Raw genomic sequence first — 25,000 nt, forward strand, 5'->3', positions numbered from 1 at the left:
TGTTCAAATTGGTCACTACACTACTAATGATAAATATAGATAGTTGTTTAAGTGAAAACCTTAAAATTGGAGCAAAGCTTCACTATTTCAGTGGCTATTTTTGGGCTAAAGCAGGGGTGTCCAAACTACGACCCGGGGCCCAGATAAGGCCCGACTCCACATTTGACTCGGCCCTCAGAAATATTCCCAAAATGCATTTTGAAAATTACAATTTTTATATACATATATACATTCTTTTTTATCATAGGCCTATAAAAGTTTGTCTTTTAAAACAAAATGTTCCTTGGCTGTGAACTTTATCTATTAACTATTATAGTAACTTTTTTACACATGCACAGAGTATGGCGTTTGACGTGATGTCTGATGTTATTTTCTGAGATATACAGACTCTGACCCTCTCATCAGAGAAAGGCCTTCAAAGAAAATAGTTTGGGGACCCCTGTCATAAAATAACCGTTTCTTTTAAAAGCTAAAACGCATGCTTTTACTTTGGTAAATAATCGTATGCATTTGTATCCGGTAACTCACGTCATACGTCACGCATTGGTGACGTGATCTTCCGCTCGGTTCGTTGTCATTGGCTGAGCGCTAAAATTCAAACGCTTTAAAACGAACGACGATGCCGCTTATCGAAGAAAACCAAGTTTAAAAACCAAATAGAATAAATTTAAATTTAAATTTAAAGAAGTGTTTGAAGAAAGCTAAACGAGAGATGGACGTAGCTGCCTATTTACAGTGAGTCAGCAGGAATACGTTAACAGTTAGCCCAATATTAGCTTCATGCTACGGTTAGCTTCGTGTTGTTTGCATTATTATTATTGTTGTTATTTTATTGTTTATTTATTTTTCTCTTTAAATCCGTCAGGTGTTTTGAAGACAGCTCATACACAGGAGACGACCCGCTGGATAGGTGGGATAAGTGAGTAATTTTTTTTTAACATAACTTTATTTATAACATCCAGAGAGACACAAACAAACAGATTGGATTTATTGGAGCTTCTCATCATGTGTTCTGTGTTGTTTCCTGTCTCCTGATGTTTTCTCACACTTCTTGTCTCGTCTATCAGGGATGTAAAGAATAATTGTGAAGTTTACTTTGCAGAATATGTGACTCTGTATACTGCTGCTGTCTGTCTGTCTATGCCATGAATGAACACCTACAGTGCCCCCCCCCCCCCCCCCCCCCCCCCCACCAAGACACCAAGACAAATTCCTGTGTAAAATGTCCTTGGCTATAAAGCCTGATTCTGACTACCTGCGTGCTGTTCTAGGTTCGTGGAGTACCTGGAGCAGAAGTTTCCTCCAGACCGTCGCGATGGGATGACCCTGGTGTTTGATCGTCTTATGCAGAAATTTATCAACACCGAACGCTACAAAGACGACCTCAGATATGTGAAGTATTGCATCAAATGTGTAAGTCTGACAGTAACGTGTCACTACAGTAGAGTTTTGCCTGTTTCACAGACCTCTCACTCCTGGCGTTTTTTGATTGAACTCTGTCTCACAGGCGAGTTCCTCTTCAGACCCCGTCGCTCTGTACCATCACATCTACAGTAATGGCGTTGGCACCAAGACTGCCGCCCTCTACGTGTCCTGGGCTCAGCACTTTGAACAGAGGGGCATGAATGAGCAGGCCGATGCTGTTTACCAGAAAGCTTTGGAGAACCAAGCCCAGCCAGCGGACGCTGTTCTCACTGAATACAGGTAACGACGGCTGCGGCTTCAACGCCTTAAACCAAACCTATTCAAATATAGCAGGCCACATATTCAGGAAGTTAAGGAACCGGGGGGGGGGGGGGGGGGTGGGGCAGTAAGTCCACCACACCAGAGCAGTATAGTGCGTGAAAGCTGTTTTTCCATGAGCAACACAAGCTGGTGATAGGCTGCGAGCACAGGACCAAAGATGTTCTATTAAACAGGAGCACTCTGCTGTTTTTAACACTTGACTGTGGAAACAGTGACGGTCGTTCACAAGGTGAATCGAGAGGCAGTTAAAAATGGGTTCAGGATCGCAGAAGAAAAGAAGTACCGTAAATTCCGGACTATTGAGCGCACCTGGATATAAGCCGCACCGGCTAAAAATAGGTAAAAAAAAATTTATTTGTACATATATAAGCCGCACTTGATTATAAGCCGCAGGTGTCCACGTTATAACAAGAGCTATTTACACAGAAAGACGGGACACAAAGACATTATTTTTAACTTTTAATGAAATACGTACTACCGGTAACATATGCAAATATGAAGCCTACTGTAAATCCTTTATCAAACATGTCTGTAACACGGCTGGTGAAAAAGATGACCGTAATATATTTCACAAGAAAAAGTCCATCCATTCACTGCCTCAGAATGACTTCATTACTCACTTCCTCAGTCTCTTTTTCGTTGTCGCTGTCACTGTCAACTTTACGTGCAGCAGCTCTGTTAGCTTCTTTGACAGCCAGTTCGATCGCCTTTAACTTGAAAGCTGCATCATGTGTATTTCTCCGTGTGTTTTCCATGATGAGGGTGCGTGCATGAAGCGCAAAATGACTGATATTAAGATCCGATGTGATGAAGTCAAATGTTTTTGCGGCACAAGCTCATTGTCCTGCAAGAAAAATCCATAAATAAGCCGCATCGTTTTAAAAGCCGCAGTGTTAAAAACCGCGACAAAAAGTAGCGGCTTATAGTCCGAAATTTACGGTACATAAAATACAATGATTAAAAATATATATATAGTTTAGTTTATTAGTTCATTTGAGCAGCAGACAAAATAACAGAACAGTTTTATTCACAGGTAATAAAAGAAACAGGGAGAAAATGCTCTCAAAAGGAGTCGGGTGAAGTTCCCAGAACTTATGTGACCCCTGATTTATCAAACATGAAAAGCAGTTTGTGACAATTTACTTGTGATCATTTAAATTATAAAAAAGAGAAGAATACACATTTTTTTTTACCATCAATTAATCAATCAACCTTATATTGTTATAGTTAAACAAAGCCAGTCTGTATAAACTGTAGTAAGACTATCAGGATGGACACGTGAGTGCACAATTTGTCCCCTAAATTATTACTTCAATGCAAATCAAATTAAAACTAGAAATAAGATCAGGTGACATCTTTTAACATTGATTGCAGAAGAGGTCGGAGTGACCTGTCCGGTTTTGCGGGCGTGTTTTGTGATGGGAGCAGGCGTTTAGGGGTGAAGCGTGCTACGGATCGGGTCAGATTATTGTGTCCTGACTAGCTGAGGGCGTTTTTGACGTTGTTTTGAAAGCGTGTGCGTCTGTAACAACAATGACACCTGCTGTGATTCACAGGCTCTTCCAAACAAGACGTCAGACGTGCGTCTCAGGTAAGAGCTGATTCTGTTGTGTCTCTGTTTTATTGTGTCCACACACAGGCGACCTAATGTTGACCTTTTGTTTCCTGCAGCAGGGGCTCTAAACCCTTTACAGAACTCCCAACTGACCAATCAGCTCTCGTCAAACGGTGCAGCTGCGGCTCCGAACAAGGTGCGTGTCTGTGAGGTCTCATTCTCTGTTGGGAGCTGCCCAGCAGCGTTTGAAAGGCGCTGACTGTTGGTTCTGTGTTACAGGCCCAGCAGGAAGTCAAAACCACCATCATGTAAGTCACTCTGCTTAGTTATGATGGGAGGCTCTGAGCTAACGTGCACCACAGCTCCTCTCCGGATGGTTTCCAGAGACTCTCCACACTTTAATGTCCTGATATTTTCATGTATGAATCTAAGACCAGGACTTCACAGGTGCCCTCTCATATCGTGTCTTTCCGCAGAGTATCTCGCTCGGAGACCTCGGGCACGATCCCTCAGCGCTCGGCTCATCCGACTGTTTCTGAGTACATGAAGGAGGAACTCGTCTGTGAAGGCTCGGAGCTGAGCTTCGAGGAGGTCAGAGCGGCGAAATACTTCCAGAAGGAGAAGGAGGAGGAGGAGGAGAAGAAGAAGAAGAAGCAGGAGAGGAGTGAGCTGATTTCTTCTGCTTACAAAGACTCTTGTTGTGTTTTTTTATTTGATCACAGGATAACATCTGTTTTGTTTTGTTTGGGGGTTGTTTTTTTTTTTTTTTTTTTTGGAGGTGGGCCGTTAGTGCTGGAGATCGGGGACCTGGATGAATGGTTGCAAGGATATAAATGTGAGAGCATCCACAAGGTTTTTCCCAGCAAGCTGTTTTCAAAGAGGGTAAGACTGCTGAGTCAGCGTTTCTGTTTCTTCAAACGCTCTCAAAACCAAACGACCGCAGCGTGAACTTCACTGTAAAGAGATTTAAAAAACAAACATTCAAGATCATGTGCAAGAACAACAAATGGAAATAAATGTAAAACACTAACTTAGCAGATGAAATCATAAACACGTGTTTCAACCGGAGTTTAAAAAAAAGATCCATATGGTCGACTGTAAAGATTTACAAAAGGCAACGATGTGATTTCTGCATCTCACGCCTCTGTGTTCTGTGTTTCAGCCTCCTGCAGCACAGGCCGCCACATATCTGAACCCTGACCCTACCCAGAATCCCTTTGGGCGCCCTCAGCCCTCGCTCGCTCTGAGCGGCAGTCACGACCAACCGACTTTCTCCCAAAATGCCTCGGCTGTCCCCGAGTCCGCCGACGTTGACCCTCCGAGCTCAGCGGCGTCCCATCATCCCTCAGCGCTGCCTGACAGGAGCGTTCACGCCCCCCGACCTGCAGCAGCGTCGCCGCCCGCAGACCAGCCGTCCGTCTTCCAGACGTGGGCGATTTACCAACCTGCCGACTCGGAGCAGGTGACGCGGTCGCTCCACAGGCCGCCGTGTGTTTCTGCCGAGGAGGATGAGGAGGAGCCGAGCCGCCCCCAGGAGCACGACGCCACACGCCAGTGAGTGACTGCCAGTGTTTAATTCATCATGTGACAGACGGGAGAGCGTGCGTGATAATAAAGGTCATGTTTGCTCCTCAGGTTTGTCACGCAGCAACACGACCCCGAAGACAACCTGAACGGTAAGAGAAGCTCGCTCTCCCATCGCAGCGTCTTCCTGTGAACGCTTTCTCTCTCTCTCTCTCTCTCTGTCTCTGTCTCTCTCTCTCTCTCACTCGTTGTCTCTCTCTCTCTGTCTCTCTCTCTCTGTCTCTCTCTCTCTCTCGCTCACTCTCTCTCGCTCACTCTCTCTGTCTCTCTCTCTCGCTCACTCTCTCTGTCTCTCTCTCTCGCTCACTCTCTCTGTCTCTCTCTCTCTCTCTCACTCGTTGTCTCTCTCTCTCTGTCTCTCTCTCTCTGTCTCTCTCTCTCTCTCGCTCACTCTCTCTCGCTCACTCTCTCTGTCTCTCTCTCTCACTCGTTGTCTCTCTCTCTCTCTCTCTCACTCGTTGTCTCTCTCTCTCTCTCGCTCACTCTCTCTGTCTCTCTCTCTCGCTCACTCTCTCTGTCTCTCTCTCTCTCGCTCACTCACTCTGTCTCTCTCTCGCTCTCTCTCAGTGTCACAGGGCGCCACAGCCAACCTGTCCCACATCACGCCCAACACCTCACTGGGCTATGTTCAGGCCACGCCCTCACGCGTGCTGCCCTCGCCCACCGTCAACACGCGGGAAGCACTGGGTGAGTTCAGGGTTTCCAGGCGGCTCTTCTTCACGTGTTGAATCGGCTCCCCGGGAACAAATGTTTTTTAATTTGAAGCAGCGGGTCGTCGAGGTCGAACGCTGACGCTGGTTTTTCTTCTCCTGCAGGCGTGATCATGGACATGTTCCAGGCTCCGACGCTCCTCGAGGATCCGTTCGGCGGCGCCTCGATGCTGCACGCCGCCGAGAGTAAGGCGCATCAGAGCTTCTCTGGAAACGGTAAATACCTAATCAGGAAGTGTGTCATAGTGAAAATAAACTGGTGGATGTGCTTTTATTTTGGTAGTCTAAAAGGGACAGGAAGCTATAAGAAGACAGCGAAGCGTTTGTTTTGAACATTTCTGCAGCTTTACGTCCGTTTGGTGAATTCTCCTTTTCGCTGCGTTCGTAGCTTTCCAAGGAGGCGCTTCCTCTCTCCCCAAGCCCGCCGCCGCCGCCGCGCCGTTCACCATCTTCCAGGACGACGGCGACAAAGAGAACGGCAGGTAAATAAAAGATCATCACCACAGATCTCATTGTTAAGATGGAACCGGCCTCCTGATTGGCTGACGACTGATCCAGGCTGTAGCCCCGCCCCCCTCGCCCAATGACAGCGGAGGCGTTAGCGGTGTAGAAAATAAAAGCCTGGATGAGTTCAGACGTCACATCAGGACGTTTTTATCCGTCATATCACACGTCTGGTTTTTTTTTCGTCCCCGTGTCCAGTGTGGCGGCTCCTCCCGTGGTTGAGAAGTCTAAACCAATCAGAGCTCTGTCTGAGATCCCGGTGTCCAACAAACCCAACGTGAGTCCGACGACCTCTGACCCCGTTCACTGGAGGAGGGGCGGTTTGACCGTCTCCGCCCTGTTTTAACCACGCCTCCGTTAACGGTCTGTTTCCTGTCCAGGACACGCCTCCTGACCTGATGCCCGATGAGAGCACCATGTGGGGCGCTCGCTACAACTCCCTCAACTCTCTGGCCGCGTGTCCCAACAGCACCACAGACTTCGCCATGTTGGCTCAGTTCGTCTCCACGCCGTCCGCGTACAAAACGCCCGTCAGCAGCAACTCTTTCCAGGCCCGAGGTACCCGGACGCCACTCGTCTGTTTTTACACTTCTATCACAGTTGGGACGCCGACTGCTCAACCAGCTGATGTTTGTTTCTCTCTCTAGAAATCGACTGCGACGCCGATGACGAAGCGTTTACCCGACGCCACACCAAAAAACTCAGGTACTGACCACGTCGCCCTCTGGAGGTTGTTTCTGGTATTTTCTTGTCTAACAGGAAACGAACTGTTCAGTCGTGAAGAGCGGCCTGAAAGCGTCCTCCAGGAGGAGTCCAGATGTTTCATCTCATGCGTGTCCTCTTGTTTCCTCCTGCAGCCCCATCATCGAGCAGAGTCCGCACAACGAGACGCTCTCCGAGACCGCCGTCGGTCAGCGGGCGCCGTCCTCTCAGGGACGAGGCACCATCGTCGGCGAGGGTCTTGCCTCCGCCCCCTCCTGCCTCACCACCTCCTCCACCACCATGGTGCAGCCCCCTCCCCCTGCCGTCCTCTCCTTCAGAGACCAGACCATCTGTCCCACCGAGTGCTCCGTGTCCAGGACCACGGGACGCCACTGGGAGGTTTACACGAGCCCTCCCAAACAGACCTGCGATCCGCCTCAGACTTTAGTCCGCCCCCGATGTGAAGACTTTACGATCATGGAGGATTTAGACGAACCCGCCAGTCCAGAGAGAGTCCAGAAACAGGTCTACGATGACGTCCCCATGAGCCCAGAGAACGCTCTCCAACCCGAGTGGCCGGCGATCCAGAGCGCAGAGGAGACCGCGGAGCCAGACCTGGACGCCTTCCTGAGTCCACGTCGCCGCTCGGTCTACAACAAGAGCACGGACGTCCCCATGAGTCCGCAGCAGCCGCTGTGTGCCGACGTGCCCATGAGCCCGGGGGTGCAGCAGAGCCAGCTGGGTGCAGACGACGAGCTCATGATGAGTCCGTACAGAGGAGGGAGAGCGAGCGCAGACGTGTCGATGAACGCGACGCCGGAGAAGACGAGCTCGGCCCAGCTGGTGTCAAATCCCTGGGACGACGGACTGATCGCCGACCTGCTGTCAATGCTCAGCGCTCCACTCACGTCCCACCCCCGCTGCGTCACGTGGCGGTGCAACCTCCCCAACATCTCCCCGAAGAAGACCATCAGCATGGGTAAGAAGGAGGTCTCCTCTCACACAGCTCTGCATGCGGTGGACACTGTAGCTTCAGTGTTTAGCCAGCTCTGCATGTAGAGACACTGTAGCTTCAGTGTTTAGCCAGCTCTGCATGTGGTGGACACTGTAGCTTCAGTGTTTAGCCAGCTCTGCATGTGGTGGACACTGTAGCTTCAGTGTTTAGCCAGCTCTGCATGTGGTGGACACTGTAGCTTCAGTGTTTAGCCAGCTCTGCATGTGGTGCACACTGTAGCTTCAGTGTTTAGCCAGCTCTGCATGTGGTAGACACTGTAGCTTCAGTGTTTAGCCAGCTCTGCATGGGTCTGTAAAGCTTTCTGCGTTCTAACCTCTCTCCATGTTTCATCTCCAACATTGATCCTAGTTTGAGCAGCTTTCTGCTGCTGGAGCTTATTAGAAACATGCAGAGGCTTTTTAGCTCGGGTACAATCACTTCTATCTGAAGCAGTTCCACTGCCCGCTTCCATCGCTGCAACACCTGTTCACCTGATAACTGCTCTCATATCTGGCAAACCCAGGGGCGTCCAAAACGGCCTTCAAAGCCCCGCCTACCTTCTCTGGTCCAATCAGATCCAGAGCATTCAGGAGCAGAATCTAAAGTTAGAAGGAGGACATACTGGCTGCTGCATTGTTGTCAGAGAAGCTTCAACACAGCAGGTTTCCTTCATGACCACACAGGAAGAGAGCAGCTCTCTGATTGGCTGATTGATCACAGAGGAAGAGAGCAGCTCTCTGATTGGTCCTTTCAGAGATGCTCAGATGGTCGGCTGTCACTCTGAATAATGCGATGAAAAAAGAGGCGTGTCGACTGTTGATCTCTCTCTCTCTCTCTCTCTCTCTCTCTCTCTCTCTCTCTCTCCCTCTGACAGGAAGCTCCTCCCTCCGGGTTGATCACGTCCTCGGTGAAGGAGCGTTTGCCACGGTCTACCACGCCACTGACCCCGCCTCCTCTGAGAAGATGGTGCTGAAGGTGAGACTGTGAATCCGCTGGCTCAGATCTGCTCCTCGTTCTCTCAGAGTGACACTCTGTGCGTCTCTGCAGGTTCAGAAACCGGCCAATCCCTGGGAGTTTTACATCAACACTCAGCTGGACGCTCGGCTGCGGCCCGACGTCCGCCACTTCTTCAGCAACCTCCACTCCGCCCACTTCTTCAACAACGGGAGCGTGCTGCTCGGCGAGCTCCACAACTACGGCACCCTGCTGGTACGTTCGCATGTCCTCTTAAGTTCGGTTACCGTGGAAACTAAGATAGAAGTCCTCGGCGCTGATGACGGCGGTCGTTGGAAGCCTTCTGCACGCCGTCTTCATCGCACAGATTTTGTCGTTTTTAAACGCCGGCTCGCTCTTTCAGAACGCCGTGAACATCTATAAAACCCTGAGCGATAAGGTGATGCCTCAGCCGCTCGTCATCTACTTCACCGTCTGCATCCTGCGCATGGTGGAGACGCTGCACGCCATCCACCTCGTCCACGCCGACATCAAACCCGACAACTTCATGCTGGGAGAGAGGTAGAAACGTGGACGGCGTGAAACCAGATTTTTTTTTTTTTAACCTCAGCTCGCTTGAAGCGGGCCGGGAGATTTGACGTGGTCGTTTTTTGCTGTCGTTCTTCAGGTTCCTGGAGAATAAATGTTTCGAGTCGGAGAACGCCGACCACGGCCTCGCGCTGATCGACCTCGGCCAGAGCATCGACATGGAGCTCTTCCCACAAGGCACCGCCTTCACCAGCCGCTGTCTGACGTCGGGGTTCCAGTGCACGGAGATGCTGAGCGGGAAACCGTGGAGCTACCAGGTGAGGTTGGGGGGGGAAAAGGGGCGGAGCCTGTGTAGAACGTGTGAAATGGCGCCGGTTTTCACCCTCTTCTCTGTATTCCCAGACGGATTACTTTGGGATAGCGGGGACGGTGCACTGCATGCTGTTTGGAACGTACATGCAGGTCACGAATGAGGACGGCGTGTGGAAGACAAACGGCGCCTTCAGGAGGTAAGACTTCCTGTTTCATCAGAGTCGGAAGGCGGTCATGTGACTGAAGGTTGGATCTCAAGCTTAAGATCTTCTTCCTGTGTTTGTCAGGAACCCTCACAGTGACATGTGGCAGGACTTCTTCCACACCCTGCTCAACGTTCCCGCCTGCAGCGCCCTGCCCAGCCTGCACGCGCTCCGCTGCACGCTGGCGTCCGTCCTGCAGCAGAACTACAGCAGCAAGCTGCCGTCCATCAAGAGCCGCCTGGTGGTGATGCTGCTGGAGAGACACAAGGCCGCACGCCGATGACCGACACGGGCGCCGCCTGAGAGCTCGACCTTCACTTCATCTTTTTAGTTCAGCTTTTTAAACGTGTGGAGGATCTGAGCGTCTTAATTATGTGTGCATGTAAAAAAGAAATTTAACTGTTTGTTTTGTTCTTAAAGCGTTTTCTGATAATTATAAATAAAGTGTGTAAGTGCAGATAATCTTCAGTCTCTGATTTCATGTTAATGACATAGTCTGTGAAGTCGACCAGTAGCCCCTCCCCCCTCCCCCAGGTGGGTGACACGCCCACAGCCAGGTGTTTGTTCTGCCTTCTCTCTCCGTAAACAATAGAGCGGCACGTTGTCAACAAACGGTTGTCATGGAGACGGGACGGCCCTGCAGCGCTTCACGCTCACTCTCCTCTGAGTGCAGATAAACAGGAAGTGAGTTGGTGACGTCTAGCTCGCTGCTTTACTCTGATTGGACAAAGTTGCAAGTTCGCCCATAAATGCCAGCAACATGACTACAAGAGAGAGAGAGAGAGAGAGTGTGTGCAGGAGGGTGTGTGTGTGTTTATAATATAATAAACACCTTTCAGGAGGACACACAAGGACTGTACAACAATCACGTGTTCACGTGTGTTTTTATTTATAAGGTATAAAAAGTTTACATGTGAGTAGAAAGAAAGGGAGAGATGTTGATATGAGCAGAGCCATGATGCTCACAGCTGATTGGTTAAGGATGTTAAATCACAGCAAACAGAGGCGTCTGGAGTCTCACTTTAACTTTGTGATTTATTAATAACAGTAAAATAAACAGGAGCTCAACTTTGATCATAAATGATTATAAAAAGAAGGGCTGAAAAGGAAACATCCTGTTAAATGTGTTTCTAAGTAACGCTGGTTACGATGACATAACGTTTTATATTGTAAATAAAAAAATATATTGTTCATCTTACATGTGAAAGATAATGTGACACAATCTGTAATCAATACTGCTCCGGTTATTGTAATTAAAAGCTGCATAAAATACCATCATAGTGACTTTGCTCCCCATTGATTCCTATAGACTCTGCTGCTAGCGTAGAGCGAAGAGACCCATCCAATATGGCGGCGATGTTTCAAGCCCGTTCCAGCCCGTAATGAGGCGTCTACGTATATTATGTGTATGTGCAGATAGATAGATACTTTATTGATCCCGAGGGAAATTCGAGCTCAGCTTCAGAGAAGAGTTGAATGTGAAACAGTTTAAAGTGATTTATTTTCTGCCGTTGTGGAGAAGTTCATTTCTACTCTAAAAGTAAAACGTGTTGTTTTCATTTCAAGCGATGCTTTTATTTCATTTAATATTCAATAAAAAACCTGGAGCCTTGGTTTGATTATTTTTGACTTCATATTTCAGCTCCTGATGAAATGTGAAATATGAGGATCAGCGGAGTCTGACTGAAGCAGAAGGTTCATCAGGATCATTTTCGTAGTTCACCGATGCTTCACCTACATCATCGTACACCTGAGGAAACAGGAAACACGAGGAGTGAAAATGGAGGAGAGGAATCTACACGAGGACGCTTCAGGCTTTACTTCCTGCTTACAGAGTCGTCAGCCCGTCCTCTCTGGTTCCCTGAAACAGGAAGTACAGAAACACTTCAGCTCGGACTTGAAGGTCGGTCGGTCGGTGGTGATGATGTGTGAATCAGAGTGTTTCTCACCTCGAGCTCTGAAGAGAAGAAGAGTGAGCACAGTGACCAGGAGGAGTTCAGCCACGCGCAGAGCCAACATGACCAAGTCCAGACCAGAACACCCTCCAACATCTAGATGAGTTCAACCAGATCACTTCATTTTATTTAGATAAGAACATTTCAACCTGTGACGCTTCAATCTGATCAGAATCTGACTGACTGTAAACATCTGCCCGTCTGTACTGACCCGGTCAGACCCGGTTCTTTCTGACTCGGTCTCATAGAGCCGTCTGTCTGCTGACTTCTTTCACGACATGTTTGTTTTGACTCTTGTTGTTTTCTTTCACTGATCAAAGTTCACTTCCTGCTCACTGGATCTACGTCGTCGTCCTCGGTATTGTTGATGGTGACCGAGACGCTCAGAGTGAGTCGGGTCTGAAGGAATCAGATTTGAAACCACCTGTTTGTGACTTTTTGTGTTCAGACTGTAAAACAAACAAACTACATCCTACAACCTGGAGGATTTGGAGGCGGGGCCTATGAACCCAAGTGAACCGCTTGGTGTCCATTTAATTAAATCAGACGCTGACTCACCGCTGTGGACATATATTATTCTTTGTGGTGGTCTGGTTGTTAGTGGTCGTGGTCTGGTTGTTGTTGGTGGTCCGGTCGGTGGTGGTGGTGGTCTGCTTGTCGGTGGTGGGGGTCCGGTCGGTGGTGGTGGTCCGGTTGTTGTTGGTGGTGGTGGTCCGGTTGGTGGTGGTGGTCCGGTTGTCGGTGGTGGTGGTGGTCCGGTCGGTGGTCTTGTTGGGCCTGAAGCAGATAAACACAGCTCAACAAACTGTTCAGACTTGTGTCGTCAAATAAAATTCAAAACTTCAAATCCAAGAGAAACATTTTAATTGTTGGAATTTCCAGTGAAAAAGAAAAGATGGAGAAATCCAACCACATTATTTACGAGCGTCATCTTATCGTGCCGTGTACCTGACATGCACAGTTTACTGTCTAACACTGAATCCTGAGCTGAAAACATTGTGATGCATCGACTCACCTTGAATGACAGACAGAAAAATCACCTCGTCTAGATATCGTCTTTCGTGTTGTGTGTCCAGGTGACATAGATAAGGACCAGCATCGTCCTCGGTGACCTCCTTGATGACCAGAGAGCAGTCCTGCGTGACCTTCAGTCTGCTGGATTTAGCTCCCGCAGACGGACTGACCTGCCCGCGTCCAACCAGCTTTTCTCTCTTGTCTAACCAAGAATTAAAGACCCAGTCGGTGTTTTCACACAGATATCGACCTGCTCTCACATGTTCACAGAGCAAAGTGGCGTCCTCTCCCACCATGACTCTGACTTGAGCTGCTGCAGAGGTCGGGGAAAAAGACAAAGAATAAATAAATGAAGAAAATGTTGATTCCTAGTATTTTTCATGTCTGTGGTTTAAACGTTCTTACCAGCGAACTGAAGCAGCGCTGAGAGGAGCACAGAAGTCTGGATCCATCTGAGCTGGTTCATCGTGATTCTGCGTCTCTGTCCTCCCGTCGTCAGGTCTCTAACTGTCGGACTTTCTTCAGTTGAGCTTTTCTTAAAGACGAGCCGCATCTCTACTTCCCTTTCTTAGCGTGATGTCACTTCCTCCTTTTGACTTACAGCCTGCTTTAGGTGTCTCTTCGGTTTATGATGAGCCATGTTCACACGGCGGTGATCATCAACCTTTTTTTTTTATTGCAAGACGAGAGGCCATCACAGCACATAACCTGAAGGTCAGTGAAGAGGTCAGAGGTCACGGTCTTGTTTTCATTTCCTCGCTCGAACAGGAGACTTTAAACTGTGTGTGACCGACTGTTCAAACACGTCTGTTCGGTGTGAAATGTGTTGAGTTGTCCTTTTCTTGTTTCATGTCGTTCTGAAGGTCATCCAAGGTCAACTTGTTGTTATTTGTTTGAAGGAGGACGTCTGTTGTTGAGCAAAGTGAGCCAACGTTTGCACAAAAACCCCGCTGACTGAAACGGGCCCCAGGTTTTAGTCTCGGAGGTTTGACGCCTGAAGGGGAAGTCGCTGGGTGAGAATGTGGCCGTCATCGCTCACAGTAGAGCCGTGGTTAACACCAATGTGACCATGTGACCATCCTGACGACTGTCCCACAGACACAGCTGTGTGAGTCAGGGCCGGCGTTCCCAACCTGCCGGTCCCAACGCCAGCTGAAAGTAACATCAGCTCGTCTGAAATGTGTGTTTACAGATGCATAAAAAAACACAACATGTTGTCTACAGAGGCTAATTTAGATCTTACTCCTGTGTGAAGAAACACAACACGATAGGAGTGATGTGTTGTTGCCTTTGAGAGAACATGGGAACCATTTCATGACTGAATGTCAATAGGTTCAAGGTTCAAGGTTCAAGGTTCAAGGTTCAAGGTTCTTTATTTGTCAGTTCCAAAATATGAAATTACGTTTCCCCCCTCCCCACGGTGCTATGTAGATAAAAAAGGTAAATAAAATAAAACAAGGTAAAAAAGATAAATAATATTTACATTAATAAACCTAAATGTGCAAAAAGTACAAAGTTAAATAAAATGGAGTATAAAACAAGATTATAAGAAAGTGAAACTTGTGCAATAAGTGACCAGGGTTCTGTTTCAATGTTCAAACAATATATCTGACGAGAGCTGTGTGATAGTTCTGTGTGGGTTTCTGTTCCCACCCAGCTTCTTGTTGTTGTTGTGTTTGGTCCTGTCTTCTGTATTTTTGTTCATAAAAAATGAATAAACACATTTATTAAAAAACCTAAATATGACTTCATCCTGTGCTGCTGATGTGAGAGAATCAGAGAGTCTGAATGTTGTACCAGCAGCCTCAGACCGTGTGGATGCTGTAAAGAAGAAGAGCTCGTCTCTGAGATATTTCAGCACGACGTTGATGTGAAACATTAACACAACATGTTCTGCCTTCTTCCATGTGATGACACCAAATCCTTCCACAGCTTCTGACTTGAGCAGGTGTTTGCACTATCTGCACTATTTGCTACTTTACAACGCACTACCTCACTTTTTAACTTAATCTGTACTCTGTTTATATTGTTAATACTTTAATTTATTTCCACATACTATCTCATGGTGAAATACTCACTAGTGCCCTTGTCTGTCGATTGTCTGTTGTTCGTTATTTGTTGTCCCAAATGTCTCCGTGTTATTTGTTTTATAGTATTGTTTTTTTTATTGCTACTTCTTTTAGTGCTCTTTTTTTGCACTTGAACCTTGATGTGCATTTAAAACTCGTTTTTCCCGATTTGTCCGAGAACACGTGAATGCACCATTAGACTGTTTCAAAACATTACAGGGACAAACGTCAACTTTGCAAAAACGTGTAGATTTGAAGACCGTCTGCAGTCAGGTGTGTACAGTGTGTTTGTGTTAATGTGCTGTAAAACAAACAAACAAACAAACAACACACCGTGTGGGTCAGCAGAGTCCATCTGCAGCTCGGATTGAAGCCTGAGGCTCAGCAGGTCCAGGTGTGTCTCATCTCCTGACTGCTCAACAGGTGCTCATCCAGCCTCCGTGTTTTCAGGGAGTCGCCTGTATCTGCTGAGGGGGATTAGCTGCTTTAAAGTCGGGGTGTGCCAGCGTCAGGCCTCCTCCCTCACCTGGTGATCTGTGAGCTTCATGTCCAGACCTGCAGCTCAGCTCACCTGCATTCTTCCCAGCAGGCTTCACGATGACTCGTCTTAACATCAGATTAACAAACAAGGTCGTTTTTTAGCTAATAAGGATAATAAGTCTATTAATATTTAAAAATGTTCTCCATGATTTATGGAAGAAGTCCTTGTAACTCTTAATGTTTTTAATTTCCCTAAATTGTTGTGTTTTGATTCCTCCCACACTTTCTGAAGCAGTGAACGCACCATGTGAAGCGGTGGAGTTCAGGAATGTTACCTGTGAAGATCACTCCCATCATCAGAGCGGTGGGCGGTTCTTGTCCCCGCACCTGAGTCCCAACACCTGAAGGCAACAACACGCCCCAGCTGCTGCTGCTGCTGCCTTCAGGTTCACTCAGAAATGTCTAAACTGGAGGAGATCTGAGCACCAAGCTGGCGACATGAGACGTTTAGGAGCCGAGGAGAAGAGTCTGAGTGTTTCATCCTGCTGGCCCCCTCGTTAACGAGCTGGTGTGTGAACGCAGCGGGAAATTATCAGCAAATTCACCACCAGAAGAAAAGCGTGCAGGGTGATGACACTTCTATCACACACATGATGCAAAGGTGACGTACTCGTACTGAAGTGGGCCTTGAAGATCCTTGAGAGAGCCTTGAGATCCTGTCCTACCCAAGAGCTGTGATGACTCTAAACGCCCCCCCAACTCCAACCACCCTGAACCTGCTGTTCAAATATCCCTCTTGTTTTCTAGCACCCATTGGACAGCGTGTAGTTTGTCCACACACACACACACACACACACACACACACACACACACACACACACTCAGGTAGCAGCACGCTCAGCTCCTTCAGGCGTCTCGTAAAGATGCAAAACTTGTGTTGATATCTTTTACAAACAGACCGATCAGAGGAGGAGAGGACGCCGGCTAAACTGCACAAAAACCTCCCAACATGTTTAGTGAAGTTTGGATGGCGTGCAGGAGTTTTGCTATTTAAGATAGATAGATACTTTATTGATCCCGAGGGATTCAGGATTCAGAAGAAGACATTTCCGAACATTGGACGTCTACGACTTTTACTTCTGATGTGAACTTTGGATTGAAACGGGTTCAGACATCGTTTCACTCCAGTCATGAATTCTTTTTACAGACTTGAAAACAAAGCGGCATATTTTCCGAGCCACACCTGAAGGCAGCACATAAGGTGTGTGAAAGAGCTTGTGTGTGTGTGTTTGCTCATCAGTGTGATCGGAGCCATGGAGGGCAAAGGAGGACTGTCGGACGAGGCCGTGTCAGCCGCCTGTCAGGAGGGAGACCCCATCACCAAGGTGATTTGAAACATCTGATCTTCACTCTTCATCAGTCTTTTCTTCAGTCTTCTTCTGGTCTTCTGGTCTTCGGGCTGCAGACGGGGCGGTGAGCTTGTTATGCTGTCTAACCTGTTGGCAGAATGCGTCTTCAGACCTGCTGAAGCCTGCAGGCCACGCTGCCGGTTCACACACTTTAACACGCTGTACGGAGAGTCTGATCGACTCGTCCACGCCGACAGGATCGATCAGACACGGAGCGAGGTTCATACTCCTGTGAGGGCTGAAATCCTCCCGAGCAGGGTCACTGTGGAGCAACACGCCTAACAAACAAACCTCTCAGAACAACTCTGAGTGGATCCACTCGAGCACGATGTTTCTGCTCCTGCCAGGAGATCTGACCGAAGCAGCTTCATGTGGTTTCATGTGTGTTGTGTTCGAGTTAATGAGGATCAGCTTCACTCTGCTGGCTTTGAATACAGCAGGACTAACTAAAAGGGTCTACGTCATGCAGGGCTCCTTCCTGTCGTGATGTCACACAGCCTGAGCCAATCCGGGACAAAGACATGGCTTATGTATCTGACTTCAGAACCTGATCTGCCTAAAGAGTCAGACAGACCAGAAACAGCTGAGTCACTCTGAAGCCAAAAGACTCCTCGTTAGTGTTAATCTACTGTTCACTTCCTGTTTACCACACGATAACTTCCTGTTTTAAACGTTTTATTTGCCGTTTACATCCTGTTCATTACATGATCACTTCCTGTTTATCAAATGTTCACTTCCTGTTTACTAAATGTTAACTTCCTGTTTACGACATGATCACTTCCTCTTTACTAAATGTTCACTTCCTGTTTACTAAATGTTAACTTCCTGTTTACGACATGATCACTTCCTGTTTACTAACTGTTAGCTGCCTTTTTGTGAATGGGTGTGTATGTGACTTCCTGTGCGTCTGCAGCCAGCCTCTAGTGGACACTCCAGGTACTGCAGGATGTTACACTTCATCACTGGAGGTTTCTGCTCGTTTAAAATGAACCTTGTGTTTCCGTGGTAACCAAACAAAAGTTACAGAATGACTAGTTTCCACGTCTGGTTTAGAGTGAACTTAAGACGGAGCTTGAACCGCGGGACAGGAGGACGCTCCGAGTTTTTAAAAGTTCTGAACTATCATTAAAGACGAGTCATTTCCCCCCCACACTGTTTCCTCTGTTGTTTGTGTAGGATTACATGATGCAGCAGACGATGCTGAGGGTCAAAGATCCCGCCAAATCTCTCGACTTCTACACGCGAATCCTGGGCATGACGTGAGTCTGACGCTGAACAAATCAAAACTCAAGGTCCTTTTTTTTGAAAGCTGCAAAGTTTAGTAGAATAAAAAAGCATTGCAGCAATGTGAAAATACAACAAACTGGAAGCTTTCACCCTCGCCTGTGTTTTCCAGCCTGCTGCAGAAGATCGACTTCCCCTCGATGCGCTTCACTCTTTATTTCCTGGGCTACGAGGAAAAGTCGGACATCCCGGCCGACATTAAAGAGAGGACGGCGTGGACGTTTTCTCGCAGAGCCACCATCGAGCTCACGCAGTACGTATACACTGAAACACCTCTGTTATAAACCTCTGTTATATTTATCCTCTGTCGCCCCCCGGTGGTGAAACAAACTGAGTCCCTTTACACCTTTAAGAAAAAGATAAAGACCCATCTCTGTACAAACACCTGCGACCTTCATCATGATGATGTTCAGGATGGTTTTAATGCAGATTAAAACTCAAGATCAGCTGTCTATGTTTTGTTCTGACTCTGCTCACTTCCTGTCAGCAGCTTTGTTCACTTCCTGTTTGTCCTATCAGACTCAAGTGTACCCAACAATACTAGCGACCCAAGTTGGTTAGGGTTAAATTAAATTGGATATTTTATAGGGACGTAGCGTGTCTGAAGGGGCGTGGTTTGTATGGACAGGGTTCAAAAGGGGCGTGGTTTATATGGGCATGGCTTGAAAGGGGCGTGGTTTGTGTGGGAGTGGTTTGAAAGGGGCGTGGTTTGTGTGGGAGTGGTTTGAAAGGGGCGTGGTTTGTGTGGGAGTGGTTTGAAGGGGCGTGGTTTGTATGGACATTGTTAGAAAGGGGGCGTGGTTTGTGTGGGAGTGGTTAGAAAGGGGCGTGGTTTGTGGGGGAGTGGTTTGAAGGGGCGTGGTTTGTGTGGGAGTGGTTTGAAGGGGCGTGGCTTCTAGCCAGTCAGTGTTAGGGTAAGGGTTTGTAGCTAGACCCTTCTCATCAGACTTGCAGCTGTTTGTTTTCACTTCCTGTCGTCTCCTCCTCTCTACATCCTTCCTCGTGTCGTTGTTACTCTCTGATGTCCGTCTCTTTGGATCAGTGCGTCTGATAAACGCGTGTTTGATTTCTCCGTGTGTCAGTAACTGGGGCTCGGAGTCCGACGAGAGTCTGTCGTACCACAACGGGAACAACGAGCCGCGAGGATTCGGTGAGACGTTCATGGTCGTCTCATCTTCTGTCATCAGTTTATCTGTCTCATTGTAATGTTGTTAAAGATCGTGCGTCTTCTTTCAGGTCACATCGGAATCGCTGTCCCCGACGTTTACGCCGCCTGTAAACTGTTTGAAGAACAAAAAGTGACGTTTATAAAGAAACCAGAGTCAGGTGAGACGTTTGTGTGTCTTTGGATTCAGGTCCAAACATCCACTGTTAAATATTTCAGACCATTAAAAACCGTCAGACTGTTTTCACTCTGCGTGATTCACCACGTGAGATCAGCTGGAGGACAGAGTGCTGTCGGCAGGGACTATTTTCAGCGGCGGATTAATCCCCGCTTGTAGCAGCAGGATGGCGTGTGCAGCACTGAGACGCTTTAAACTACAGAGTTATAAAATATAAAGAATAAAACGAACTATTATTATTTATTATGGTCTTTTCTTGGTCTCGGAGCATTCTGCTCTTAGTCTGAGTCTCGGTTAGTTTGGTCTTGACCACAGCACCCCCCCCCCCCATCATCCCTAGAGACGGAGCTAATGCAGCCACAGGAAACCAAAGTTCTTGTAGTTTCACATTTGACATCAACATTTAATCCGTTCTATTTGATTCTCACATTTTGATTATATGGTGTGATAACTTTGTCCGACGTCATCTGACCAGGAGGGGGGGGGGGGGGGGGGGTCGATGATTCCTCATGTTTATAACTCGGCTGTGACTCTGGTGATTATTTGGTGCTATTTAGGGTCTCAGAGTCGTCTGGTCTCGGTTATGGGGGTCTTGACGACAACACCAGTCTATACACATGTTCACCAGAAGGTGGAGCTGTGACTCAAACTGACGTGTGTGTGTGTGTGTGTGTGTGTGTTGTGGCCTGCTGTCTGAGAGTACAGTGAGCTGTGTTAACTGTCAGTCTGTCTCCTCTCAGGTAAAATGAAGGACCTGGCCTTCATTGTGGATCCTGACGGTTACTGGATCGAGATTCTAAGTCCCAACAACATGGTGTCATTAATGTCACCTTAACGCTCGGACACATTTCTGTTTAACATCACAAACCTTTGATACGTTCATAAACTCTTTAATCGTTGAATCCTGCTCATGTTACACTTCCTGCTTTTATGGCTGTTTAAAAGTCACTAAAGAAACAAAATAAAAAGATGTTGACTTTTTCTTTGCTTCAGTTTGTTGCAGTGATGGAAGCGGGCAGTGGAACTGCTTCAGATAGAAGTGATTGTACCCGAGCTAAAAAGCCTCTGCATGTTTCTAATAAGCTCCAGCAGCAGAAAGCTGCTCAAACTAGGATCAATGTTGGAGATGAAACATGGAGAGAGGTTAGAACGCAGAAAGCTTTACAGACCCATGCAGAGCTGGCTAAACACTGAAGCTACAGTGTCCACCACATGCAGAGCTGGCTAAACACTGAAGCTACAGTGTCCACCACATGCAGAGCTGGCTAAACACTGAAGCTACAGTGTCCACCACATGTAGAGCTGGCTAAACACTGAAGCTACAGTGTCCACCACATGCAGAGCTGGCTAAACACTGAAGCTACAGTGTCCACCACATGCTGAGCTGGCTAAACACTGAAGCTACAGTGTCCACCACATGCAGAGCTGGCTAAACACTGAAGCTACAGTGTCTCTACATGCAGAGCTGGCTAAACACTGAAGCTACAGTGTCCACCACATGCAGAGCTGGCTAAACACTGAAGCCACAGTGTCCACCACATGCAGAGCTGGCTAAACACTGAAGCTACAGTGTCATAATGTGGATGTAGAGGGCGCTGTGAGAGGTTGTAAAAGGTTTTACAGCTGTAGGTTCCAGGATACATCATCAGCTTCTGTGAGTGAATGGTAAACAGACCTGTTGCATTGTGGGTAATGTAGGCTTTGTATGTTTGGAATAAAAACAGACAACATTTCTGGTCTTGCCTCCTCGGTTTTACAGTTCAGGAATGTGGAGATAAATCAGTTTGAGCTGGTCGTCATAGCAACCGTTTCATCACATAACAGACTCTTGAGTTTGTGTGATCTTACAGCCGTGTGTGTGTGTGTGTGTGTGTGTGTGTGTGTGTGTGTGTGTGTGTGTGTGTGTGTGTGTGTGTGTGTGTGTGTGTGTGTGTGTGTGTGTGTGTGTGTGTGTGTGTGTGTGTGTGTGTGTGTGTGTGTGTGTGTGTGTGTGTGTGTGTGTGTGTATCTGTGTGTAAGGTTCACGTCAGCTAATTTACTCGCTGGTCACTTCAAAGCGGCGTCCTGGCGTGAGAACCGTGTCGGCTGACCGGGGTGGATTTACTGCTTGCGGTGCTGTTCCCAGGCCTGTCAGCCGTTAATCCTCCATTCAGCTGGACGTGACGCCGTGTTCACCTCTGCACGATTTAACGGCTGCTGCGGCGAGTTTCAGAGCGTAAATCAAGAGCAGGATAAAGGCGGATGAGCGTGTGTGTGTGTGTGTGTGTGTGTTTGAAGGGGCGGCCGCTGCTCGCCAACGGGGAAGGATGGCAGAGACTCAGAGCCCCCCCCCTCCCCCGGGGTCTGACAGTGTGTGTGTGTGTGTGTGTGTGTGTGTGTCTCAGCAGCAGAGTGAATTTCCCCTCGAGGGGTTAATAAAAGATTTCTTCTTCAATCATCGTATGAAAAAAAAAACAAGCTGCAACTTTTCAGAAAAATCAGGAAAGTTGTTACTTCATGTTTATTTGCAAAAACACACACACACACACACACACACACACACACTCAGTGACGAGCCGATGATGAAACACGAGCAACATGGTTTAAAGGACCAATCAGTGACTGAAGCAACGACGTGACCTTATGACATCATCAGGCATTAAGGGAGCAGCAGCCGTCCTGACTGGTTGTTTGGGTTTTAAATGCGGCGCGGTGAAATCCCTCCATCCGACCGTTTTCTTCCGCTCGTCCAAGGTCGGGTCAAGGTCGAGTCCGGGGAAATCCTTCTGTCGGGGTTAGCATGAGCAGCAACATGGTAAACAAACAGAAGCTGTTCTGATTGGCGCACGGTCACACGGTTTGATGATCGACGATGTTAAACGTTAGCTCGCTACTCGATCTACAGGAAGTGCTAACACCTTCATTAGAAACGTGCCAGGAGTTAGTCTGTGTCAGAACGCTCCGACCTCCGTCCCCCACGGTCTGTACGGTTTACTGCTGCCGAGCGGAGCGTGTGACGAGGAGGAGACGGGGGGACTGGCGGTGGCGGTGGCGGCGGCGGTGGAGGTGAAGGAGGCAGGAAGCAGGGGGAAGGCTGAGTGGAGGGCGATGGGGAAGGACGCTGAGAGAGAGAGGAGGGAGGCAGAGAGAGGAGGCATCAGAGACGAGGAGGGAGGAGAGGAGGAGGTGGAGGAGGTGGAGTCTGCGTAGGAGGCGACGCAGCGCTGCGATAGCTCCACCAGCCTGTGGGGGGCGCCACCTCCTCCAGCATCAGGAGACACACAGAGCCCGCTCAGTCCGTACGGCGAGGCGGCGGGTCGGAACGCAGCCGCCCAGTGGTGGGGGAGGTGGAAGGGGGGAGGTAAAGGGTGAGGCTGCTGGAGGTGGGGGTGTGGTGGTGTCACGCTCAGGGCGGCGGCGGCGGCTTCTCGTTGCGAGGCGCAGGATGAGAGATGGGAGAGGAGGCGGGAGCGTAGCGGGTCGCCAGAGTCCAGGCCCTCCACGGCGCTCAGGTAGCGAGAAACCTCGGTCATACACTCCCTGAAACCCAGAGACAGGAAGTCCAGGGCCAGAGCGTGGGCGTCCAGATAACCTGCAGAGAGAGAGAGAAGGGGAGGAGTCAGATACGGCGTCTGACCTGAAGACCTGCTCGTTAGTGAAGATCGTTGATCAGAAATGTTTACATCACAGGCAGACAGCTCACAGGTGAAGTGTGTGTGTGTGTGTGTGTGTGTGTGTGTGTGTGTGTGTGTGTGTGTGTGTGTGTGTGTGTCAGAGCTACATGCTGCTCTTCTCACCTTTCCCTCCTGTGGCCTGCAGCACTTTCAGGTGATCCACAGTCATCTGCAGGATCTCCGCCTTCTCCAGTTTGGCCGAACCCTGAAAGACGAATAAATAATTAAATGATGTATAAATGTTCATTAATTCACTTTAATAATAAAAATAGTCTTTTAGGCTTTTATTTTGAAAGTTTGTCCAGTCTTAAGACGACAGTTCTTCACTTGCTGTGTGCTTTTATTTTGAAATAAAGTAAGGAACTTCTGGTAGAGTGAAGGTAAGGACAGGAAGTTAAACACAAAGGTCAACGTGTGATGTCATCAGGTGAACAGTTACAAAGGTCAACGTGTGATGTCATCAGGTGAACAGTTACAAAGGTCAACGTGTGATGTCATCAGGTGAACGGCTACAAAGGTCAACGTGTGATGTCATCAGGTTAACGGTTACAAAGGTCAACGTGTGATGTCATCAGGTGAACGGTAACAAAGGTCAGTGTGTGATGTCATCAGGTGAACGGTAACAAAGGTCAACGTGTGATGTCATCAGGTTAACGGTAACAAAGGTCAGCATGTGATGTCATCAGGTGAATGGCTACAAAGGTCAACGTGTGATGTCATCAGGTTAACGGTTACAAAGGTCAACGTGTGATGTCATCAGGTGAACGGTAACAAAGGTCAACGTGTGATGTCATCAGGTGAACGGCTACAAAGGTCAACGTGTGATGTCATCAGGTTAACGGTTACAAAGGTCAACGTGTGATGTCATCAGGTGAACGGTAACAAAGGTCAACGTGTGATGTCATCAGGTGAACGGTTACAAAGGTCAGTGTGTGATGTCATCAGGTGAACGGTAACAAAGGTCAACGTGTGATGTCATCAGGTTAACGGTAACAAAGGTCAGTGTGTGATGTCATCAGGTGAACGGTTACAAAGGTCAACGTGTGATGTCATCAGGTGAACGGTAACAAAGGTCAGCGTGTGATGTCATCAGGTTAACGGTAACAAAGGTCAGTGTGTGATGTCATCAGGTGAACGGTAACAAAGGTCAACGTGTGATGTCATCAGGTGAACGTAACAAAGGTCAGTGTGTGATGTCATCAGGTGAACGGTAACAAAGGTCAGTGTGTGATGTCATCAGGTGAACGGTAACAAAGGTCAGTGTGTGATGTCATCAGGTGAACGGTAACAAAGGTCAGCGTGTGATGTCATCAGGTGAACGTAACAAAGGTCAACGTGTGATGTCATCAGGTGAACGGTAACAAAGGTCACCTGCTTCTCGAAGGCGGTGGGGACGAGCCTGCGTAGCTCGGACAGACTGTTGTTGATTCTGTCTCTGCGTCTCTTCTCGATGATCTGACGGGTCGAAGGAACGAGAACGTCCAGATATTAAAAACATCGAAAAAAAAAAAATTTTTTTAGAACATCCGTGGCGTGTTTTTTTAAGAACCTCACCCCTCGGCGTTTCTTCCTCGCCATCACTTGTGTCGGGGTCGTGGTCGTCGGCGACCCACATCTGATGAAAGACGACGTCATGTGCCTGAAATACAAAATGATGATTTGACAAACAGGGTTCAGTAGATCTGAGTCATCAGAGACCCAAACCAAGTCCTGATGGTCCTGATGGTCCTGATCGGGGACTCTGCTGACCCACATCCAGAACAGAGAGAAACATCGGCTCATGAGTTCAGTCTTTACAAACCGTAGAGAAGGAATCTCAACACAAACACTGAATCGAGGCATGTTTTACATTTGCACTCATCCGACGGAGCTGGGAATCGAACCTCTGACCTCTGACCTTTTGTTGTTTTGTTGTGGAGCCCGGATGACGAGCGAGTGGAAGAGCTTTATGAGTCGTCATGAATCTAAATATTCTAAAATCTTCTGCTTCTTGTTGTCCAT

The 25,000-nt window shown here is 48.0% G+C and overlaps 5 protein-coding genes across 7 annotated transcripts in view; 2 read left to right on the forward strand and 3 right to left on the reverse strand.

Moving 5' to 3' along the window:
- The first annotated feature begins 518 nt into the window (after window positions 1-518).
- bub1 (BUB1 mitotic checkpoint serine/threonine kinase) lies at window positions 519-10,136 on the forward strand. The gene is made up of 24 exons (XM_079362335.1): window positions 519-735; window positions 866-919; window positions 1,272-1,413; window positions 1,508-1,704; window positions 3,303-3,337; window positions 3,418-3,497; window positions 3,581-3,609; window positions 3,778-3,965; window positions 4,080-4,183; window positions 4,428-4,855; window positions 4,937-4,977; window positions 5,453-5,572; window positions 5,701-5,811; window positions 5,984-6,077; window positions 6,298-6,376; window positions 6,480-6,657; window positions 6,747-6,804; window positions 6,957-7,780; window positions 8,670-8,770; window positions 8,843-9,004; window positions 9,153-9,310; window positions 9,417-9,594; window positions 9,680-9,786; window positions 9,877-10,136. The coding sequence occupies exons 1-24, from the start codon at window positions 713-715 to the stop codon at window positions 10,073-10,075; spliced, it is 3,690 nt and encodes a 1,229-aa protein (XP_079218461.1). The 5' UTR covers window positions 519-712; the 3' UTR covers window positions 10,076-10,136.
- A 1,325-nt stretch (window positions 10,137-11,461) lies between these two features.
- Window positions 11,462-13,466, reverse strand: LOC306835680 (uncharacterized protein; the record flags this gene model as incomplete). Its single annotated transcript, XM_079362346.1, has 6 exons — window positions 13,167-13,466; window positions 12,763-13,074; window positions 12,306-12,524; window positions 11,742-11,843; window positions 11,625-11,653; window positions 11,462-11,542 (listed from the first exon to the last, which is right to left on the reverse strand). Exons 1-6 carry the CDS (start codon window positions 13,312-13,314, stop codon window positions 11,462-11,464), a joined length of 891 nt encoding a protein of 296 aa, XP_079218472.1. The 5' UTR covers window positions 13,315-13,466.
- Window positions 13,467-15,042: 1,576 nt separating this feature from the next.
- LOC306824970 (lactoylglutathione lyase-like) lies at window positions 15,043-20,317 on the forward strand. 3 transcript variants are annotated; one of them, XM_079345412.1, is made up of 7 exons: window positions 15,043-15,103; window positions 16,611-16,695; window positions 17,896-17,978; window positions 18,116-18,256; window positions 19,086-19,153; window positions 19,240-19,329; window positions 20,087-20,317. In XM_079345412.1, exons 2-7 carry the CDS (start codon window positions 16,624-16,626, stop codon window positions 20,179-20,181), a joined length of 549 nt encoding a protein of 182 aa, XP_079201538.1. In that variant the 5' UTR covers window positions 15,043-15,103; window positions 16,611-16,623; the 3' UTR covers window positions 20,182-20,317. The 3 variants fall into 3 exon arrangements, with proteins under 3 accessions (XP_079201538.1, XP_079201539.1, XP_079201537.1); XM_079345411.1 differs by lacking the exon at window positions 15,043-15,103 and adding an exon at window positions 15,446-15,460 and having other exon boundaries at window positions 20,087-20,298; XM_079345413.1 differs by lacking the exons at window positions 15,043-15,103; window positions 16,611-16,695 and adding an exon at window positions 15,383-15,460 and having other exon boundaries at window positions 20,087-20,297.
- LOC306824835 (homeobox protein Nkx-2.4-like) overlaps window positions 15,460-25,000 on the reverse strand; it is an 85,092-nt gene continuing 75,551 nt past the window's right edge. The window contains exon 3 of the mRNA XM_079345206.1: window positions 15,460-15,746. Within this exon, the coding sequence (XP_079201332.1) occupies window positions 15,642-15,746 (105 nt within the window). The 3' untranslated portion in view covers window positions 15,460-15,641. The remainder of the gene's footprint in view (window positions 15,747-25,000) is intronic.
- The window catches only part of hey2 (hes-related family bHLH transcription factor with YRPW motif 2), a 4,304-nt gene continuing 1,116 nt past the window's right edge, over window positions 21,813-25,000 (reverse strand). Inside the window, exons 3-6 of the mRNA XM_079362593.1 lie at window positions 24,554-24,638; window positions 24,371-24,454; window positions 23,123-23,204; window positions 21,813-22,917 (exon numbers count right to left, since the gene is read on the reverse strand). Of these exons, the coding sequence (XP_079218719.1) occupies window positions 22,277-22,917; window positions 23,123-23,204; window positions 24,371-24,454; window positions 24,554-24,638 (892 nt within the window). The 3' untranslated portion in view covers window positions 21,813-22,276. The remainder of the gene's footprint in view (window positions 22,918-23,122; window positions 23,205-24,370; window positions 24,455-24,553; window positions 24,639-25,000) is intronic.

This window comes from Symphodus melops (genome assembly GCF_947650265.1).
Source record: "Symphodus melops genome assembly, chromosome: 1".
Lineage (NCBI taxonomy): Eukaryota > Metazoa > Chordata > Actinopteri > Labriformes > Labridae > Symphodus > Symphodus melops.

Coding starts and splice junctions, on each gene's coding strand:
- LOC306824970 (XM_079345412.1), top strand. CDS start 16,624: ATGGAGGGCAAAGGAGGACTGTCGGACGAGGCCGTGTCAGCCGCCTGT. Junction 17,979..18,115: donor ACGCGAATCCTGGGCATGAC/GTGAGTCTGACG, acceptor TGTGTTTTCCAG/CCTGCTGCAGAAGATCGACT. Junction 19,154..19,239: donor CAACGAGCCGCGAGGATTCG/GTGAGACGTTCA, acceptor GTCTTCTTTCAG/GTCACATCGGAATCGCTGTC.
- bub1 (XM_079362335.1), top strand. CDS start 713: ATGGACGTAGCTGCCTATTTACA. Junction 6,377..6,479: donor CGGTGTCCAACAAACCCAAC/GTGAGTCCGACG, acceptor TTTCCTGTCCAG/GACACGCCTCCTGACCTGAT. Junction 7,781..8,669: donor GAAGAAGACCATCAGCATGG/GTAAGAAGGAGG, acceptor TCCCTCTGACAG/GAAGCTCCTCCCTCCGGGTT.